The sequence below is a fragment of the Ovis canadensis genome, chromosome 7 (genome assembly GCF_042477335.2).
Source record: "Ovis canadensis isolate MfBH-ARS-UI-01 breed Bighorn chromosome 7, ARS-UI_OviCan_v2, whole genome shotgun sequence".
In the NCBI taxonomy this organism is placed as follows: Eukaryota; Metazoa; Chordata; class Mammalia; order Artiodactyla; family Bovidae; genus Ovis; species Ovis canadensis.
In genome coordinates this window covers 14,691,202-14,713,755 of record NC_091251.1, presented here as the reverse complement: position 1 = coordinate 14,713,755, position 22,554 = coordinate 14,691,202, and the positions used below count along the sequence as shown (strand labels likewise).

At 41.2% G+C, this 22,554-nt stretch overlaps 1 protein-coding gene across 3 annotated transcripts in view; it reads right to left on the bottom strand.

Annotated features, from left to right (window-relative positions):
• Positions 1-22,554, bottom strand: part of NREP (neuronal regeneration related protein) — a 32,854-nt gene that overhangs the window by 4,887 nt on the left and 5,413 nt on the right. For all 3 annotated transcript variants that reach the window (XM_069595276.1, XM_069595275.1, XM_069595277.1), the window contains one exon: positions 2,001-2,078. In XM_069595276.1, coding sequence (XP_069451377.1) covers positions 2,001-2,078 — 78 coding nt within the window. The remainder of the gene's footprint in view (positions 1-2,000; positions 2,079-22,554) is intronic.

The window sequence follows — 22,554 nt, the reverse complement described above, 5'->3', positions numbered from 1 at the left end:
TCCTATTTTCCTCCATCATCCTTCATATAATAGTCCCTACAGGACTGAGGAACTTGAATAAACCAAAAGGCTGGAGAAGGAGATACAGATACGTGTCCGGGGCCCCCCGGAGACTGTGCTCCTGGGTGGCTCTCCCTGCTGATGACTGTTAGTACACGAGTCCCCCCAGTTACTCAATAATGTGTTTTGGGCCAAGTAAGCCAGGGTTGTTTTTCTTATGATTATGCAAAGATGTACTTTTCCAGAAGGCAACAGCTAGAAAAAGGACAAATATATTATGCTTAAAATACTATTCATATATTTAGAGAGGAAAGAACTCAAAATAACAGAAGACCTGGATTCCAGGTTCCACCAGCCCCCTGGAGCATACCTCAATGCAGACAAGGCCCAGGACTCAGATGCCCTTTCAAGAGGAAAGGGAGGGATGCTGACCTCACTGAAGAATTTGGCCAGTCTTGCTTGTCTGGTTGATGCTACCAGTATCAAAGACAAGAACTCTGGACTCCTGAATGGGGCAAAAACTAATGAAAAAGCCATACTCCCCCTCTTCCCTTCCACGATCACATCTTACCCTCAGCTACTCAGGGAAATTATGCCCTGAAGTGGTCCAGCAAAGAATGTCTAGACTACTGCAGCCCTGGTGGTACAGTGGTGGGGTGTGAGTGTGTTTTAAATAAAGCTCCTGTATTTTTGCTCACTTCCACTCCAACTCTACAAGATCAGAAAAAGTCTAGCCCAGGCAGGGACCAAATCATTTAGTTCACATACTTTCTTGCCAATGATTTCGACCTTGACCTTCAGAAATTCTCTGAAAGATTAAAAGTGATTTAGGACTGTTTTCTTTCAATGCAAACTGCCAGTCAACATAATCTCTTTAACTAATGTCTGCCTGTCAGTAAAAGGTAGGGAACTGCTGAAACCACTAAGGGCAAGTAAGATAGTTTGGGCTTCCCTGGTGGCTCAGACGGTAAAGCATCTGCCTGCAACACAGGAGACCTGGGTTCGATCCCTGGGTCAGGAAGATCCCCTGGAGAAGGAAATGGCAACCCACTCCAGTATTCTTGCCTGGAAAATTCCATGGACTGGTAAGCTACAGTCCATGGGGTCGCAAAGAGTTGGACACGACTGAGTGACTTGACTTCAAGATAGTTTACCAAAGTTGAAATGACAGTAAGAGTTGGGGAGTCCTTTCCATTGGTCAATTATACTTAAGAAGTTTTTAAATGGAAATTGTATTTTCACTGGTCTCTGTTTTTTTTTAGTTGCAGAATCAACAGGTCAGTGGTAAAAAATAGAGTCCTCCTTGCTTAAGGTCAAATTGAAATTTACCCTCACAAGCAAAGTTCAAAGGTATCTACAGTAAAAATTGGTAAATGTTTTTGTTGTTGTTTTGAAATGCTGCTGAAATCTAAAATGTAAATTTTACAAATTTTCTTACGGCAGAGAACTGTCACACTGCAAATGTCTGAGCAATGAAAGCACGTTTATAGAAAATACTTTGGGGTCTAAAACTTAGAAGAAAAAATATAGCAGCTTTTTAATATTCTTTCTGTTTTGTTTCATGGGTAATTTTTTCAGATAGTCAGTTATTATTACCAAAAAAAATTATCATCATCTATACTTTTAAGAGACCTTTTAGTTAGATAGATTCATATTTGGATTTATCTACATCGGAATGGAACAAACAAATTAAAAAACCTGTAAAATGTATATTTGACAAATTAGTTCCACTGTTCTTAAATGAAAATTTGCTTTGGACTTCAGGCATCAAGAAAGAAAGCTAATATGAACTGTAAGAATTACAGGATATCAGGATATTTTCTTTTTTGTACTACATGTTATTTCCAAGATGATAATAGGTTATGGATTATGGTATCAGGTTAATGGATTATTATAGTAGACAGTAATGAGTATTAAAATGAGGAATAGCTGTTTTTGTTTGTTTCTATATTAATTTAAAAAAAAAAACACCATAACAAAATGTCAGCTGGAGATCTTACCTTAGGAAGCCTTCCCTCCATTTCCTTGTCTGGAAATGGTTCTTGACAGACCCAGACAGAAAGCTCTGGGTAATAAACCTAGAGAGACATAAAAGCATACACATTCAGATTAAAAAGAGGAGCCACTCTGAAACCTCTTGGGATCAGCTTAATGAGCTCAATTGTCCTCAGTGGTCACTTATTTCCCAGTTGCAACTTAGAAAGCTGGGGAAGCCCATTCTCTCTTTCAGTCAATGTGCATATTCCACACTCCGAGGAGAATTTTAGCTCAGTGTCTTCCAAGACTAAGTTCAAGAGAGCAGAGATATCAATCAGTGTTATCTTTAGCACGCAAAGTGGTAGCATCACGGCCTGACTGGCTAAGCAAACGAAGGCACTGGGAGGCCCGATTTTCAAAGCAACCTGTGATTAGCATACTTGCAGAACTCCATGTTTATGAGATAAATGTGTCATGTACTCGTGCAACACTGTTAAGGGTTATCCTGATTCATTTATTAGAAGGCTCAATGATGCATAAAGCATAGGGACGAGAGGAAGCTGCAGCCTGCCTCCTCCCCAGAGCCACAGGTCTGCCCAGCTGCTTGAAAGTAGCAAGGGTCTGACACGGACAGGGCGAGGGATGGCGGCGGCGTCATGCATGATTCAGAGACTAGCTGATAAACGGGGAGTGGTGCAGGGGTGGATGAGATGGAGCGATTGAGTCCAACTGAGTAACTCTTTCCTCAATACTAAAAAGGGTTATTATCATAAGAAGGCTGCTGGCCAGCTGTTCTCTATCTCTGGTAAAGACAGGAGGAGGGAGATAAGGAAGCACTTTTACAAGTACAGATTTAGGTCAGCTGTATGGAAGAACTTGGCATAAGAACTGTTAAATTACTGAAAGAATTTAGAGAGGAAAACTGTGAAATCTTCCTTAAGAAATTTAGAAACTGAATCCAATCACCATCTGTCAGGGCTAATTTACATTTGATACAGCCCTTCTTTAAGGGAGGGGAGAAAATTAGATGAGATCCCCTGCAGATCTGGTTCTATAAATGCTGTAAATAAGCTTTACATTTAATAAATGACATTCAGAATCTCAATTCATTAATCAGTTATCAAATACTTATGTATCTTTTTTTGGTTTGTTTTTGAAAGCACTAGATGTGGTAGCCTAATCACTGGGTTCACTGCAATGGTATCAATGGCCCAATGTCAGTCCATCTGGTCTGAGGCATGAAATGTGGATGGCTGTGCGGGTTCTGTGGGACAGTCTAACAGAAACTATCTTTGCTCAACTCCAGTAGCATTTATGGCACATGCCACTGAACAAAGGAATTTTGTGTACATTACCTAATTTATCCTGATTTTATAAGTTGTGAATAGGTCTTATCATTACAGAGAAAAGGAAATTGCAACTCAGAACGGTCACAGTGTACAGGATAAGGCTCAAACTCAAGCCAGATTCCCAGTTCTAAAGCGGGATTTCAGTTATTGGCACCTTAACTGCTACTGCTACTGCTAAGTCGCTTCAGTCGTGTCTGACTCTGTGCGACCCCAGAGACGGCAGCCCACCAGGTCCCCCATCCCTGGGATTCTCCAGGCAAGAACACTAGAGTGGGTTGCCATTTCCTTCTCCAGTGCATGACAGTGAAAAGTGAAAGTGAAGTCGCTCAGTCGTGTCCGACTCTTAGCGACCCCATGGACTACAGCCTACCAGGCTCCTCCGTCCATGGCATTTTCCAGGCAAGAGTACTGGAGTGGGTTGCCATTGCCTTCTCCAAAAGATGCCCTCAAATTATTCCAGAATGCAAACTGCCTACAACCTCTCTTTCAAAATTACACCAGCCCACAGCCACCATACACATTTAGGTCTTAAATATTGGAAAGCTCATCCTGCAAGGACTGGGCTTGTTTGCTGACTTTGGATTGGGCCTGCTTTCTGGGCCATGTGGTTCCCCCAGTCTCAAACTCCTTCCTCTTGCTCAGCTTTCCCCTCCTCTGCTCAGCTCCTTCTAGTAAAATTCCACCATCTGCCTCATTTGGGACAAACAGCCACTGCGACATTCTCTTTAACCAGGAATGGGTGAAGAAAACAAAACTGCAATCTTAGATACACTCGCTTTGCTTTGAGGCTTAAAAGAAAGTCACAGTATACAAAATCCCACTCTGGGAAATTTTAGATCTCAGATGGGGATCCACTGTAAGTTCACTTAATATAAACAGATACAAGATGATGACATCTCTATATTACTGCTTTTAAAGGCATGCTTTAAGTATAATTAAAAACATGATAGGTATTAGCAAGAAAAAACATTTCACTGTAAACCAAAAATAGTGATAGAAATACATATATAAGCTTAGTAGGTATATGGATGCAATGAAAAGCAAAATCAGTTAAATGTTATATATGTGTTCTTCTGCTTTTTTCTGATATACTATTTTAACAAAATGACACTACATTAGCATTTAACTTCTAGGTCCAAAAAATCAATACTAAAGCAACCCAGGCTGGATTTGCAGGGGGAAAATAGCTTGCCTCTCAGAAAGTCTTATACTTAGTCCCAATACTTATAATTTTTTCTAAGAACTTTCCTTTTTAAAAGCAAAACAGCCAAAGATATTTGCCAATGAACTTAGGAACATGAGTATCTGTTAGCAACTCATGAGGAAGCAAACTTCCTTCCATACCTCAAATTTGCTCTTCTGCAACATGTCAATTTAGCTATAAGGTGACCAAAGGCATTTCTAATTAGGCTTTTTTTTTTTTTTTTAGTGTGTGAATCATAAAGTAATCATCGTCGGTGTTAGGAAAGACAAATGTAATTTTGGCTTTGTGATAAATTCATATAGTCTTCTTCAGAGTCAGAATTTAACCCCAAAATGGCAGAGACAGAAGAATCTCATTGACATTATTAACACCTGCCTGGCTGGTCTCCTAAGAACTCAGCAAATCCAGACACAGAAACCTTAAAGGGAATAAACTTTTATTTTTTGTTTGGGGAAAGGATGGTAGATCATTGGAATCCATGCTACCTACATAACGGCTTCATTCTTTCCTATATATGTGGTGTTTTGAAGACTCTAATCTGAATGACTTTTTTGAACATTCTTTGGCGTTTTCTTTCTTTGGGATTGCAGTGAAAACTGACTTTTTCCAGTCCTGTGGCCACTGCTGAGTTTTCCAAATTTGCTGGCATATTGAGTGCAGCACTTCACAGCAATATCTTTTAGGATTTGAAATAGCTCAACTGGTATTCCATCACCTCAACGAGCTTTGTTCATAGTGATGCTTCCTAAGGCTCACTTGACTTCACATTCCAGGAGGTCTGGCTCTAGGTGAGTGATCACACCATCGTGATTATCTGGGTTGACAAGATCTTTTTTGTATAGTTCTTCTGTATTCTTGCCACCTCTTCGTAATATCTTCTGCTTCTGTCAGCTCCATACCATTTGTGTTCATTACTGAGCCCATCTTTGCGTGAAAGAGATACTTGGTATTTCTAATTTTCTTGAAGAGATCTCTAGTCTTTCCCATTCTGTTGTTTCCCTCTAATTATTTGCGTTGATTGCTGAGGAAGGCTTTCTTATCTCTTCTTGCTATTCTATGGACCTCTGCATTCAAATACATATATCTTTCCTTTTCTCCTTTGCTCTTCGCTTCTCTTCTTTTCACAGCTATTTATAAGTTCTCCTCAGACAGTCATTTTGCTTTTTTGCAATTCTTTTTCACGGGGATGGTCTTGATCCCTGTCTCCTGTACAATGTCACAACCCTCTGTCCATAGTTCATCAGGCACTCTATCAAATCTAGTCCCTTAAGTCTACTTCCCACTTCCACTGTATAATCATAAGGGATTCGATTTAGGTCATACCTGAATGGTTTAGTGGTTTTCCCTACTTTCTTCAACTTAAGTCTGAATTTGGCAATAAGCAGTTCATGATCTGAGCCACAGTCAGCTCCTGGTCTTATTTTTGCTGACTGTATAGAGCTTCTCCATCTTTGGCTGCAAAGAATATAATCAGTCTGATTTCGGTGTTGACCATCTGGTGATGTCCATGTGTAGACTCTTCTCTTGTTTTGTTGGAAGACGGTGTTTGCTATGACCAGTGCATTCTCTTGGCAGAACTCATATTAGCCTTTGCTCTGCTTCATTCTGTACTCCAAGGGCAAATTTGCCTGTTACTCTAGGTGTTTCTAGACCCTATAATGAAAAGGACATCTATTGGGGGTGTTAGTTCTAGAAGTTCTTGTAGGTCTTCATAGAACTGTTCAATTTCAGCTTCTTCAGCATTAATGGTCAGGGCATAGACTTGGATTACTATGATATTCAATGGTTTGCCTTGGAAACAAACAGAGATCATTCTGTCGTTTTTGAGACTGCATCCAAGTACTGCATTTTGAATTCTTTTGTTGACTATAATGGCTACTGCATTTCTTCTAAAGGATTCCTGCCCACAGTAGTAGATATAATGGTTATCTGAGTTGAATTCACCCATTCCAGTCCATTTTAGTTCGCTGATTCCTAGAATGTTGACATTCACTCTTGCCATCTCCTGTTTGACCACTTCCAATTTGCCTTGATTCATGGACCTAACATTCAGGTTCCTATGCAATATTGCTCTTTATAGCATCAGACCTTGCTTCTATCACCAAAATTCCAATTATTCCAATAATTCCAATATTCTATCACCAATATCATTCCAATCCCAAACAAAGGAAATGCCAAAGACTGCTCAAACTACTGCACAACTGTACTCATCTCACATGCTAGTAAAGTAATGCTCAAAATTCTCCAAGCCAGGCTTCAGAAATATGTCAACCGTGAACTTCCAGATGTTCAAGCTGGATTTAGAAATGGCAGAGGAACCAGAGATCAAATTGCCAACATCTGCTGGATCATCAAAAAGCAAGAGAGTTCCAGAAAAACATCTATTTATGCTTTATTGACTATGCCAAAGCCGTTGATCACAATAAACTGTGGAAAATTCTGAAAGAGATGGGAATACCAGACCACCTGACCTGCCTCTTGAGAAACCTATATGTAGGTCAGGAAGCAACAGTTAGAACTGGACATGGAACAACAGACTGGTTCCAAATAGGAAAAGGAGTACGTCAAGGCTGTATATTGTCACCCTGCTTATTTAACTTCTATGCAGAGTACATCATGAGAAACGCTGGGCTGGATGAAGCACAAGCTGGAATCATTGCTGGGAGAAATATCAATAACCTCAGATATGCAGATGATATCACCCTTATGGCTGAAAGTGAAGAAGAACTAAAGAGCCTCTTGATGAACGTGAAAGAAGAGAGTGAAAAAGTTGGCTTAAAGCTCAACATTCAGAAAACGAAGATCATGGCATCTGGTCCCATCACTTCAGTGGAAATAGATGGGGAAACAGTGGAAACATTGTCAGACTTTATTTTTCGGGGCTCCAAAATCACTGCAGATGGTGATTGCAGCCATGAAATTAAAAGACATGTACTTTTTGGAAGAAAAGTTATGACCAACCTAGATAGCATATTAAAAAGCAGAGACATTATTTTGCCAACAAAGGACGTCTAGTCAAGGCTATGGTTTTTCCAGTAGTCAGGTATGGATGTGAGAGTTGGACTATAAAGAAAGCTGAGCACTGAAGAATTGATGCTTTTGAACTGTGGTGTTGGAGAAGACTCTTGAGAGTCCCTTGGACTGCAAGGAGATCCAACCAGTCCATTCTAAAGGAGATCAGTTCTGGGTGTTCACTGGAAGGACTCATGCTGAAGCTGAAACTCCAATACTTTGGCCACCTGATGAGAAGAGCCGACTCTTTTGAAAAGACCCTGATGCTGGGAAAGATTGAGGGCAGGAGGAGAAGGGGATGACAGAGGATGAGATGGTTCAATGGCATCACTGACTCAACGGACATTTGGGTAAACTCCGGGAGTTGGTGATGGCCAGGGAGGCCTGGGGTGCTGCAGGCCATGGGGTTGCAAAGAGTTGGACACGACTGAGTGACTGAACTGAACTGAGCCAAATATGAATGACTTAGAAAAAATATCAATGATAGACATCATCTTTACTATCAAATAACTCAGAATACCTCTGTCCATGCAGGCATTCATCAGGAGTTTTTGAAATACTTGCTGTGTGCTAGACAGTTAGACTCTGGATACCACCAGAAGAGAGACAGGGCTCCTGTCACCTAGGGGCTCACATCAAGGGTCAGGGGAGGGAGACAGTGGGGTGCTGGATCCTCTAAAAGACCATTTAAACATGGTAGGGGCTGAATTGTGTTCCCCCTAATGCCTGTATGTGAGCTCCTGGCCCCTAATACTTCAAACTGGATCTAGAGATAGGGTATATAAAGAGGCAATTAAGTTAAAATAAGTTCATATGGGTGGACCCTAATCCATGCGACTGGTGTATTTATAAGAGGAGGAAATTAGGACACACATGCACACACGGAAGACACTTGAGGACACTGGGAGATAGATGGCCATCTACAAACCAAGGAGAGAGGCCTCAGGAGAAGCCACACTGACTGCAGACCTCGAGACTCCAGAACTGTGGAAAGTAAACTTCTGTTGTTTAAGTCATCTAGTCTGTGGTACTCTGTTTTGACAGCTCTAGGAAATGAGTCAGTTCAGTTCAGTTGCTCAGTGGTGTCCGACTCTTTGTGACCCCATGGACTGCAGCATGCCAAGCTTCCCTGTCCATCACCAACTCCCAGAGATTGCTCAAACTCAAGTCCATCAAGTCAGTGATGCCATCCAACCATCTCATCCTCTGCCGTCCCCTTCTCCTTCTGCCTTCAATCTTTCCCAGCAGAAAGACTGACTCTCTTCCAGTGAGTCAGTTCTTTGCATTAGGTGGCCAAAGTATTGGAGCTTTAGCTTCAGCATCAGTCCTTCCAATAAATATTTAGGACTGATTTCCTTTAGGATTGACTGGCTTGATCTCCTTGTACATGACTTTCAAAAGTCTTCTTCAGCACCACAGTTCAAAAGCATCAATTCTTCAGCGCTCAGCTTTCTTTATGGTCCAACTCTCACATCCATACTCGACTACTGGACAAACCATAGCTTTGACTAGAAATAAACAGTGTGCTTTAGATGCAATTTTTTTTTAAGTATAGGTTATATCAAATGTAGTAGTTCTCAGAATAACTATCAATAGATTTAAAAAACAAAACGAACATTTAGGAAGACATCCAGTAGTGCTGTCAACAGAGGAAATGAGGGTGGCAGTGAGCAGATCTGCAAGGGTATATAAAGGCTTCCAGATGCAAGCCAAGGAAGATGGAAGGTTGAGGGGCTTTCAAGTGCTGATAACAAGTAGGTCAGAAAAAAGGATAAGCTGATCTATCTTTTTGGAGGTCACCTGTTCTTGCTGGACGCCAAAGCTGCTCATTCTTCTTGGTATATGTCAAATGATGCTCTGTAAGTGGACACATGGCTTAAATTGTTTCCCATATATTCACTTTTCTGGATTGAAGTTTGTGTTCTTCATAAACACCTATTAAACCAACTTCCTTTTTTAAGCTTCACCAAATTTTCTCTTGGTGGTGGTGGTGTGAGCATCTCAGAAATGCAAGCACATGGGAATATCTTTATTTCTTAATAAACCAAAGTTTCGGGCTTCCCTGGTGGCTCAGTGGTAAAGAATCCGCCTGCCAATTCAGGAGATGTGGGTTCAATCCCTGGGTCAGGAAGATCCCCTGGAGAAGGAAATGGAAACCCACTCCAGCATTCTTGTCTCAGAAATTCCATGGACAGAGGAGCTTGGTGAGCTACAGTCCATGGGGTAGAAAAGAGTTAGACACGACTTAGCAACTAAAGAATAACAACACAGTCCATATACAGAATCAACCTAATTGACATGCTTCCTATCACTTCTACTATACTGCATGAAAATTTTGAATTATATCTATTTATTACCTGTTTCTAAATCCATATTTCCCTCTACTCACTTACCATCTTTATCAGTATTTCTTTGGGGAGACTGTTAGATGAGAACAATCTTCAAAGGCAGGATCATGGCTTTGTCTGGAGCCTAAATGCACCACACACATGTATGGTGCTTACTTTAGTGAACACACCTTCTCAGAAAACTGTGATGAAGATGCCGCACGGCTTGGTTGTTAACAACCATAATTATAACATTATTTTCTACCCTTTGTGGGGTTCTATACGCTTAAACAATGGCCCTTTTATGATTTATCAAAGATAGGTGCCCACCCCCTGCAATTAGAAGAGTAAACCAGAGCAGCAGATGTCCAACCTGCATAATTAATTCTTTGAGCAGCAAGGGAGTATATTTTATAATCTCTCTGCCAATTACTCTGTGTGTGAGTGTGAGTGTGTGTGTGTGTGCATGCGTGCGTGTGTACATCTTTTATTCTGCCTAATTGGCTGGGAGGTTATGAAACCCAGTACTGTAAGATAATTTATGGGCACACACATGGACTTCATTTCTGCAAATACCCTTTGAAGTGGCCCTATTAAGAATCTCCCTCAAAAGCTGGTCTGCTCCCAGGTGTGACTGGTCATGTGAGAGGGCAGAATGTAAACTGAAACCATAAATGAGTTACAAGGATCATTTTCTCTGAACAGTATTACATCAAGGATTAGATGGTGCCAAAAGATGATGCGCTGAGCTGTCTCTCTAGAGACCAAGTCTTAGAGCTCTGCCTAACCCTGTGAATGCTGCTTGGAGATGGCGTGCACAGCAGGGGAAAGGCACTGCAACTAGAGGCCAAAAAGGAAAACGGTGGGTCATTCACACACTGGACATCATCTCTGCACATTCTAGAAAGTAAAATACATGTGATAGTTGGTCCCTCAGTTGGCAAACATTCTGGTTCGAGAACTAAGTGAGAAGTGTAGGGATCTAATTTAAGTGTGCGTGTGTGCATCACACACAGCCTGGCTGTGGTACCCAATGGATAATCGCAGAGAAAGCATTACGAACACTTGACTATTGCACTCAACCACAAATGCCCTCCTGCTAGAAAGGAAGGGATGACCTTTTAGGACACTGCTGCACTACAATACCTGCTGACACTCTTGGTTTTTCCATGGCCTGATAAGTTCTTAACCTGTAGAAATGGGGGTCGGGGAGACAACTGTGGTTCACAGCACACAAGCCCATCGAATTAACTTTGCTTTGGGTGCAGATGTTTACTATGAGCTCAGAAACTGTCCACATTTTACTCATATTATGCAGCAGATTATGTTACTGCCCGGGATGACATGTCAGGCAGGCAAAGGATTCATTTCTTTCCTTTGTGAGCTGGGGTGTTTGAAACAAGCGGTGTTCAGAGTTTAACAGTAGAATCCTCTAGATTCACTCTGCCTGTTGTGAAGCCATCTTGAGAGGCCGCTGATGAATATGTGGAAGCCTGACAGCTGTGGAATTTCATTTCTAGATTTCAACGAGGCAGAGAAAGGAAAAGGAAGTCTCCTCGCTGGCAACAAAATGAAAGTGTTTACAAGTGAAATTAATCGTCAGCACAAAGAGCTTTCACAGTCACTCTGTACCACAATATAATGTTCTGCCTGTTTGGCTGCTGAGTTTTTTAAAATTTGATTTCTAAGAATAAAAACAAAGACTTAAAGAGGAGCAAGGAATCAAGTCAGAAGCAAGCCACAGAAGGTTAACATTACCCAACTTTGCTTTGTCACCGCTCTTTGAAACTGTTCATGATGTGAGTTTGGGGCTTTGGATGGTGTGTGCTTCAAGGCAGGGTGCAGCAGCAGCTGGTGAACCCAGCACGCTGAACTGGAGGTCAGTTGCAAACATTTTGTGCTGTGCAAACTCCTCTCATCCCAGCCTCATTCCTTTCCAATAGGAAAATGCTTAGCACAAAGCAATCCACCTAAAGGCTCCATAAATCCAAAAAAGGGAGTTACTGATCGAGGAATTCTCAGATTTCTGCCAAGGCACCCTCCCCTGTGCTGGAGGTCAGCCTGGTATGCTAAGCAGAGCCAAACTGTGGACTGGACTCAAGGAATTAAGTTCAACACTTCAAATCTAGACTTTTAATGGGCAATTTTTCTTTTCAGTGATGAAGACAAAACAAAGTACAAACAGCTGATAACAGCCCAAAGTAAACCAGGAGAAAAAGCACAAGAAGAAAGCTTGGAAACAAATCTCATACAGGATATCTAAGAAGAGATTTTCTGAACAAAGGAAAAAAATAAAGCAGCTTTTTAAAACTCTGGTTTGAGATTAAGCAGTTTGTGAGTGAACAATAAGAAAGTACAGGCCACAAAAATAAGACATTTGCTCTTTTCAGCGGGATAAAAAATACTGGCCTTTGTTAACTAGCAAGGAAAAAAAAAAAAGAAAGAAAGAAAAGGCCCCTCAGGCATTTAAGCACAGCATAAGCTTTTCCTTGCCCCATGACCTCAACAAATATGTTAATAAAATCTTTTACCTCCCTGGAGTGGAACCAGAGTAAATATTTACTTAACACATCTGAGTTCTAAGTCTGGACCACCTTATTCCCTTATATAAATTGGTTTTCATTTGCAACCAAGAAATTAGAAACACCACATTTTGCAATGTTTCTCCTGCTTTTATGGTAGGAGAAGGAAGGAAGGATGAAAGGGAAGGAAGGGAGGGAGGAGAGGAAGAAAGCAAGAAGGAGGCAGAAAGAAAGAGAGCAAAAGACGGAAAGACAGGATGAACACTGTAAGGAAGAAAAGAAAACCGTATTGGGCCTGAGTGCACCAAACTGCACTTGAGAATTTTTGAACGGTATTCTCTGCTACAAATGAGTCATGCTGTTGATACCCTTTCCAATACTAGACATCTGGAATTAGCAGGACCTTTTCCAAGCACATTCCAAGGATAATAAGAAACATCTAGACTTGCTTTTATTAGCCAGTTTGAGTAATTTTAGGTATACTGAATTTCACCTTCGTATAACTATAAGAAGTCTGATTTCTACTCACCAAGAATGGTAATTTTTCTTCCTTCTTGTTCTAAAGTTACTGTGCTATTCACTAAAATCTATGAAAGTTTTCACCAACAAGGTGAAAGAAAAAGTCCTCGAAACTCAAGGGTTTTTTTTTTCCCTAAAGCCCTAAATTAAAAGCTAGTGAAATAAATATTTATCTGGACATATGGATTTGGGGTTTTTCTTGATCTGGGTGAATAATGAGATAGCCAGTTGCTTTTGATGAGCTTATGAACAATTTCAAAGCATTCCTATCGCTGACATATGCAAGACTGACTTTTCCAGAAAGTTTGCATTTTCTCCCAAAGCGCTCATTCCAAAAGAATTTATTCACTCTTTCCACCAATGCACCGTCTTCTGCTGGCAGCTGCAGACTGCTCAGCATTTAGCAAAAGTCATTTCACAGTTCAGTGCTTGTCAGGTACTGTCTTGGTCATTTGAAGGCTAGATAACTCTCAACAGCAAACAGATCACCAAATTCGGAGGGCAAGTGGTTTCTATTATGGAGAGGATGTAATTAAACTTGGTTTAAATCAGACGCTAGTTGATTACCTGTTAAGAAGTTTGGCTTTAAAGAGGGGAACACAGCCAGACCTGTATCTGCACGTCCTAAGTGCTGGGGCACTGTGCAGCTTCTGGGGAACTGCCCTGTATGGAAACTGGCAAAAAACTGAAAGCACAGAGGAGCAGAAGGTCAGGATGGATGTGCCCCTGCACACCACCTGGACTCTCAGCCCACTAAGTGCGGTCTGACTCAGAAGGCGGCTTCTCCCTGACAAAGGCCAGTCCGGCAGGGCCACAGGAAGCAGAGACGACCAAAGGCAGTGGCCGTCGACCCAAATGGACGCGGTGTCTCGGGACCGGGAGTCATCAGTAAATACCTGGAGAGTCATGAAGATGACTGCAAAAGGAATGCCAAATTAGGAGGCTAAATTCTCTGGGAAAGGGATCACTTATATTCTAATTAGCATGAAAAAGACAGCATTGGAAACTCAGAACTTCATTCTAAATCCTGACTGCACTCTGAGACAAGAGAAGACACTGATATTGACATCTTTGGGGCTTTTCCCTTCGGTTCTTCTTGCAAAACTATACTTCCCCAAAGGAAGGGAACTGTGAGCAAGACATGAGAGTTGTTGGAACCCACACTGGCAGAGTATCTAACTTTGGACAGCCACAGTTTTCTGTGGGAAATACACACTGGAGTTCATTATAATTTCTTTTTTTAAATTTTAGGCACGTTATCTAGGCACACCCTTCAATCCTCAGAGTGCCGCTGAAAGGATGAAATGCATCAGCACATGTAAGGCATGGCAACAGGGTCAGCACAGATGGACTAAGTGGGCCTCGGTCAGCTGTCACACCATCAGCCTCACCGTCCCGCAGAGGAGGACGCTCCGCAGCCAGAGAGCTTGCCCACGGTCACAGAGCCGAGAAATGGAGAAGACGGGATGCACACCCAGCCTCTCTTCTCCGAGAACACGGTCTGTCCGCAGCAGTCTTGTCTGCTATTTCCCCGGAGCCAGCTGCAGTGGCGCCATGAGGCCCTGAGAGCGGGGCCTGCTCTCAGTCCCTCAGTAGGTGCTGAGCGTCTCTACGCGGTGCCCTTTTGACGGAATTTAGTTGGGTTGCTGACACCTACTATCAAGAGAAGTTTTCTCAAAAATATTTGTTTCTCTGCTAGCTGTATTTTCGTGTGTGTGTGTGTGTGTGATTGAGAAATAGCTGCCCTTCAAAAATAACAGAGTGAAGTAAGCCAGAAAGAAAAACACCAATAAGGTATACTAACGCATAAATATGGAATTTAGAAAGATGGTAACGATGACCCTATATTCGAGACAGCAAGAGACACAGATGTATAGAACAGTCTTTTGGACTCTGTGGGAGAGGGCGAGGGTGGGATGATTTGGGAGAATGGCATTGAAACATGTATAATATCAGATGTGAAACAGATCACCAGTCCATGCATGAGGCAGGGTGCTCAGGGCTGGTGCACTGGGATGACCCTGAGGGATGGGGTGCCGAGGGAGGTGGGAGGGGGGTTCAGGATGGGGACACATGTACACCCATGGCTGATTCATGTGAATATGTGGCAAAAACCACCACAAGAGTGTAAAGTAATTAGCCTCCAATTAAAATAAGTTAATTTTAAAAAATAACTTGCCTAAGACACTCAGCACTGTTGGAAGGCACACAGGGCATGCTCACCAGTGTCCATTTGTTGCTACAGTCACTGGGGAAAGACAGCTTTCAGAGCAGCAACTCTCACTTGGCTACCTTAAGACTGTGGATCTAATTAAACCCAAGCAACACTGATCACCATAGTTTTGTCTTTTTTCAATTTTCCCTGGAAGGAAATGTTCACCACAATACAAATATCTAGCAAACACTGCAGCTAATTATAAAGGGTATTTGCTGAGAAGCCAAACTGTTTTAATATGACCCCTAAATAAACCCTCAAACAACTTCTCTGATGACCTGGCAATGGACAATCTAATTCAGAATATCTTTCTTTCAACAAATACCATTAGAAATCATGTTCACTGTAACTCTGCTTTTCAAAAATTCAATTTCAAAACAAACCGTTTAATCAAAGGAGAATTAAACTCTTGATCAATAATACGCAGCTATGTAAACTATACACAACATATAAGTATAAAGTGATCCTAGTTGAAGAGGAAGCAAATAAATACTTATTAGAATAGAGAGGCATGTATAAACTATTAAGAATGGTAATTCAGAAAGAAAAATCTAACCTGATTCTAGTTGGGAACTTTTAATTAACAAAGTCTAAGAAATGCAATCAGTTCTAATGACAAAAATGGAAACACAGAGATGAGGGAACAAGCCAGCCATCAGTTATTACTATCATGAAGGTAACAAATAGCACATAACAAGAAAAGTGGTTTGTGATCCTCAAACCACATGTAGAATACCGTATTCATTCAGTCAAAGACATGACGAACCTCTGGTTTTGTCTAAACAACACAAGAACATTGATCGACTGGGGAAAAATTCACATTATCAGATGAATTGTTTCTATGATGCCAAAAGCCACATTTAATTGAATTTTTGATTGAATTGATCGTGACAGTGTAGACAGTTAATCCTGCATAATAAAATTAAAGTTTAAAAAGCAGTCCTCATGAAAAAAAAAAGAAAAAGGAACAGGCTTAATAAAGATGAAATGAAAAGATGTAGAGATTTGACTCCCAGACCTTGATAACAAGATCAGAATTATTTACGATTCTATTATCAAGATGTGCGCAAAACATACAAGGGCCAGAGGCATTCCATGATGTATAATTAGAACCAAGTCTCCACAGGGCACTGTGAAATGGAACTTCAGTTATACAGCTTTTTTATAGGGTCCAGAGCATTCAGGCTTTGGAAACAATCAAATCTAGGTAATAAAGGATCAAAATTACAAAGATGAGAAGGGCTCCAAGACGTGGGCAGAATTTTTGCTGTATTAACTAAATTGGTTGAGTATACATATTAATTATCCAATCAATAAATCAAAAAATATTTACTAAATACTGATTTTCTATGAAATATTGAATATTTAGTAAGTAGCTTTCAACTCCAGAGAATGAACATCTTAGGAAAGACAATTCCCCATTAGTTTGGACTGCAAGTGCTAAAACAGCAAAGAAAACACATTTAAAAAAAAAAAAAAGGTTTCTTTAGAGCTAAGCTACCAAATCTTGGGATATCTATTCAGGAAAGGTGAGAGTTAATTAACGACTTCATCTTTTCAAATTCTAATTCTCATAACCATGCTACCTCAGAAAGTCCATGAGATTGCATGTTTCAAATAGTAGGTCCATTCTCTGCCCAGTATTCCTTCTTTCAGTCAGTGTTAACTGAGTCCCCACAACGCAGCAGGCACTAGGCTAAATGCTCAAACATGCCAAACCCACATGGCACCACGGTACACAGAGGCTCAGCAACTGCCTGGCAAATGTGCACGACGGCAGACTTTCCCAGCATGGTCTCAATAAGCCTTTTGGTAACTTTCACTATGATGACTTAACGAAGGGCAAGAAATAGTCCTTCTTGGGAAAGTCCTTAATAACAATCCCTTACTTGGGTCATGTTTTTAAGTATCTTAGTCAGTAAGTTTAATTCATCTAACCACAGAATCCAGTTTTTCCTTGACAGTTTCGAATGTTGGCTGCCAAACACACAGTATCTTCTCCTAATTTCTACTGTATCTGACACTGACTTCATTCAATAAAAGAGACCACAAAATGCCTGGATCCATTTTAACCATAACAACTTTTGTAAATTCCCCCTGTTCGGTCAGTGGACTGCAGTACTTTTCCCAGCTGGAATTGTATCAAACACAATTCAGACAGGAAAGCTGCTACCTGCCCTAGTAATCAAAGGACAGCGGTGTGTGATGGTGATCTGAGTAAGGGCTGGAGGGGAGAAGGGACAAGAGCTAGAACTGGGCAACCACACCAAAACTTTGTGCACATTATCAATCTCCCTCTTATTTTAATTACGTATTGGTAGAGGTCCCTGGCTCATATTTTCACTGGCAACAACTATTCAGCTATTCTTCCTTTCTTTCCAATCAATGTCTCTGATTCCCAATTTCAGCATAAAAGGGGCAAACAGACCTTCCTTTCATTGACCGCATTCTCTTAAGTATCTTTCCCTTCTCCTTTTCAAACAGGCATGATGCTTGTATTTTAGTCTATGAGAGTTAGGATGAATACTGAACAAGCATAGTTAAAATCAAGGGTTTAAAAATACCTCCAGCTACATAAATCTAGGGCTTCCCTGGTGGCTCAGACAGTAAACAATCTGCCTGCAAAGCAGGAGACCTGGGTTTGATTCCTGGGTTGGGAAGATCTCCCAGAGAAGGGCATGGCAACCCACTTCACTATTCTCACCTGGAGAATTCCATGGACAAGGAAGCCTGGCAGACTACAGTCCATGGGGTGGCAAAGAGCTGGACATGACTGAGCGACTTCTTAGGCACAATGCTTAGATCGGAAACCATTCCGAGGTAACAACAGGCCATTGTTTTACTTGTAAAGAATTCATTACCTTGTGAAACCAGAGCAGATGATGCTCTACCATCATGACTGACTCAGTCAGATTGCTGAGAGGCAAACTGTGGACCGCTGGCAATACAACATCGATGACCTGAAGCACAGTGACATCCCCCAGCCAGAATTCCGGATGGACATGTGACTCCACCCTAAAGCTGAGAGTCCTCTTCCAGCAGACCACATCAAACTAAATTTCTGGACACTCTGAGGGCCTCTTCTGTCTAAACAGTGCAGAAGGCAGCGCAGAACTGAGGAGCTGGTTTTGTATCATGTTTATATTTCACTTAACTCTCCCCTCTTACCTCCCTAACACTGAGGCTTCTTTGTTCAGTGAGATGGTTTTCAGCAACAAATTCATCACCTGTGTGTAGTGATTTAATTTCCTGGGTCCTACATTTTATAATCAGAACTGTCACGCCCCTGCAAAGTGTTGGGGCTACTACGAGTTGTAAATCTCAAGGTGAGCCACCTGGTTCTGCCCAGAAGTAATAGATCTCCATGTATTCCTGAGCTCCCACTAGTTCATTTATTTCACAGACATTTATTGGTTACTAAGGATGTGCCAGTTCCCACAGGTATTGGAGCTGTGGTTAGACTGGCTCATGGAGGTGTAATCTATTTCAAGGTCCATGAAGGTTAGGGGTTCCTTTCACTTTGTAGGAAAAGAATACCAGTCAATTTCACTACTGTTCTAGAGTTCCCTCTCAACTGTTCCCAAACTGAATTCATCATCCTGATACAGGAAAAGGGGAAAAAGAGGCATCACAGCTTCAACTGCACCATAAGAAGAGGTCTGATGTTCACTTACTAGTGGTCAGTGTTTGTGCTTCAAATTTACAGTCTTGGAGGGTAGAAAGGCATGCAGAAAGAAGCCAGGCACAAGTAGAATGTTGTGTGTGTGTTTAGTGTACAAGGGAGCAGATCATTCCTGCTAGATGTCCTGGGGAGAGTTTCATGGAGGTGTTGTTATTTAAATTCAGTCTGGAAGAAGAGCTTTATTTGTCCGGAGGAGCATTCTTTCTAGGACTGAGTAAGCAAAGGCACAGAGGGGAGGGCCTCCTGGGGCATGTTCAGAATAACAAGTAGCCTGGTCCTTCTAAGAAAATAAATGCTATAGTAGCTAGAAATAAAACACGAGTTCACATAGTTCTGGAATGGCTCCTCAGCCACAGATATTCAGTTTATGAAGGTTTAAAACACCGAAGTTGAAAAAAATATTTAAAAGTATGATGTGGGAGTAGGCACAAGGAATTTAAGGAAACGGCGCTTATGTATGTCACTTACTGTCTAGGGGATGAGTCCAACCGCACCTGAAGGGTCCAGAAGAACTGGTAAAAATCATTCATATTGAAAATCTTGCAGCTGATGCCTTCTGAGTCTGTCCTGTTTCCAGAAGAGATTCCAGAAAAATCCTTCTTGGTCTTGGCTTTCCCCAACTTCTGGGTATCATGTTATGAGATTCCCTTATGATGGTCACTAGACTATTGTCTAAATTAGTAATGGTCCGTAGGCCTCAAATTGTAAACAATTTTATTATGATGATGTAAGCGTCGGCTTGAATTCTGAATACGTACGTCTGGCTAATCAGGAAGAAATAGAGAGAACCAGCTGGGTTTGTGTGGTTGCGACTGATTAGCACATGGCTAGCCGCAAAAGAAGGGAAGAATGGGGTCTGCTCTCACAGCTGGCACAGAAGCAGCACCCTCTCTGGCCAAGTGGACACTAAGGAACCCTCTGGCATTTACCAGGGGAAGTGCAGCCACTTGCTCCCAAGAAAGAGGCTAAGTGTGCTCCCTTCCCTATTCCTTCCAACTATCCTTCTCACCACTCTACCACAGCCCAAGGACAGCGAGAGGCAGCAGTAAATAAGCTGTCTGTGAATGAACATGTGTGCTTTTTTCCTTGGGCACAATCAAAATGCAAAGAGCCTGAGACAGGCTGGAACCTGAGTGGGAGCCTGGGGCCATCTCCAAGATGCCTGCGCGGTGGCTGCCCCTAGCTCAGCATGTGGAGTTCTTGACCTCTAGGTCTAGTGTGTGAGGTCTGTCTTTGAGAGAACAGAGGCCTGAAATAGGGAGGAGGACATTCACTAATGCAGTAAACATGTATTATGCTCACTCCTGTAAGCATACCTTTCTAATAAATGTATTTCTTTTATCAGAAATATGCTTTTCTCTCATCTAAATCTACCCATTCTTCATTCACCCAATAGTTACTAAGCATAGATGCTAAGCCCTGAAAACGTCAAGAAGGCACAGTACCTGCTCTCAAGGACCTTCTAGGTTTCAAATTCTGTGCCAGCTCCAATCAGTTGCTAATGTAACAAGACAGTGAAGATTTGGAAATCATATTCAGGATGAATAATAATAATAATGTGTGTTAAGACCCTGATTCGCAATGTCTGACCCAAGTGGAGGAGGAGGCAGCGATAGCACATAAACCATGTATCTGTCATCTCTGGGTATAGGTGAATTTCTACCTCCTTAAAAGAAAGCATTCACCTCCAATCCCCAGTCTCCAGTGATACCACTCCTCTGCATCTTACAATTTGGCACTAGATTATATCACAATTAATTAAGTCCATCATGCATATTAGTCTCCCTGACACAAGTAAAATATAAATCTACATTCCATAATGCAACAAACTTAGCACAAAGAAAATACTAAAAAAAAAAAAAATGCTTGTTCAGTTGACATAGGAATAGATGTACAATCCTACTGCTAACTCTTCTCAGGTTCTTCAGCGCTTCTATACATGGCGACTTTGTTTTCTTGGGATCATTTACATGATAGCACAGAATGAGATCATACTGGAAATAAGTAAAGGCTTTAAAGTTCCAGTACTAGGAGCAAAGTTTCTCCTGGATCCCAGAGGGGATTTTTAGGACTCTAGGAAAAAGTTGCTGTCAGTTTTGAGTACCACAGCTGGATCAAACCTAGAGGGCTAGAATCACAGCAGGTTGTTCAGAGGATGGCTTTAAATGTTGGTAAAGGTGAGCAACTGCAAGACACTCTTTTTTGACAAGTGGTTTTATGGCTTAATCATAATTTTTTTCTTCTGCTAATAAATAATGGAAGATAATTTGCTGTGGAAGCTAACATTACATTCACTTCAACTTCCTAGCTCTTTAGAAGAATAGAAGGATCAAAATTACTTCTAGTCCAGCAAAACTAAACAAGATTAAGTCATTAAGGATGGATTTTTTAAAAGTTCAGCTTAACAGATATTAGCATGTATGGACCACATATTTACTGAGCTTCTAACATATATTTAATATTTCATTAAACACTGCATATGAAATTTTTAAACTTTCTGGAAGTCTATAATCTAGCTGGTCAGTGAAATGAATGTGATCCAACTAACAAATAATGCAGGAGAGTATAATCTAGTGTTACACCAGGTTAATACCATGTCATTGCTACTAATAACTGAATTGATATTTAGAATTTAGTTGAGAGCCATGCTAATGTTTAAATCCCAAACCATTAGAGCTGCTAATACTGTCAGGCACTAACAGATCAATTTCAGGATCACTGCTGTTTTTTAAACCACTGAGATGAGAGATTCTTGAAGCTGTCCATAGGTGCAAAACGTGTCCTGAAATACTCATTTCAGATAGATTTAGATCCAAGAAATAGGATTTTTAGGAACCATAATTTCTACAGATGTGGACTGAGACTTACGGTTAATTTTCCAGTATAAAGCAAAGGAGTGGTTTAAAGCCAGAATTTTTAAAATCTATCTTTATCACCTAAGATGATACAGTCCAGCTACACCCATTACATTTTCCTTTGGTATATTCAAATTGGATTCACTGGTAAGATTTCCTTATTGCTAGTCTTTTTCCCATATAACAAAGGAATTATTCAGAGAATTCAGGCAAATCCCTTCCACTCCTGCCTCACTCCAGCAACATCTTGAATAAACCAAGATGAATCAGACAAAATCAAGTTATTTCGTGTTAAGCGTAATTATGCAGATAATTATCTCAACCCTCCACTTCACTTGGGTTGTGAGGATAAGGTCCTAAAAGACTTACCAGTCAGAAACAGCACTTGAAAACATACGCTCAGAGCAGGGAAGCCACAGTGCCTCTCCAAGGCTCCCAGTCAATCTAGAGTAAGTGGGCACAATGTACGAAACTCATCATCTGGAGCTTATTCATTTGGATTAGTAAAGTGTTCATATTTCAGAAGGATAGTTTCCTAAAGTACTCATCTTAGACTGTGTGTGTGCTCAGTCATGGCTGACTCTTGGCGACCCCATGGACTCTAGACAGCCAGGTTCCTCTGTCCATGGAATTTTCCAGGCAAGAATACTGGAGTGGGTTGCCATTTCCTACTTCACGGGATCTTCCTGACCCAAGGATTGAACCCGTGTCTCCTGCATCTCCTGCACTGGCAGGCAGATTCTTTACCACTGCACCACCCGGGAAAACCATTCATCTTAGGGTTTAAAATAAAGAGAATTCTCTCAGTGTATTTATGAAGATCTGGTTTACATGTCAGTTTTAAGAACTGCATCAGTTTCAAATAGCACAAATAAAAAAATAGAATGATATT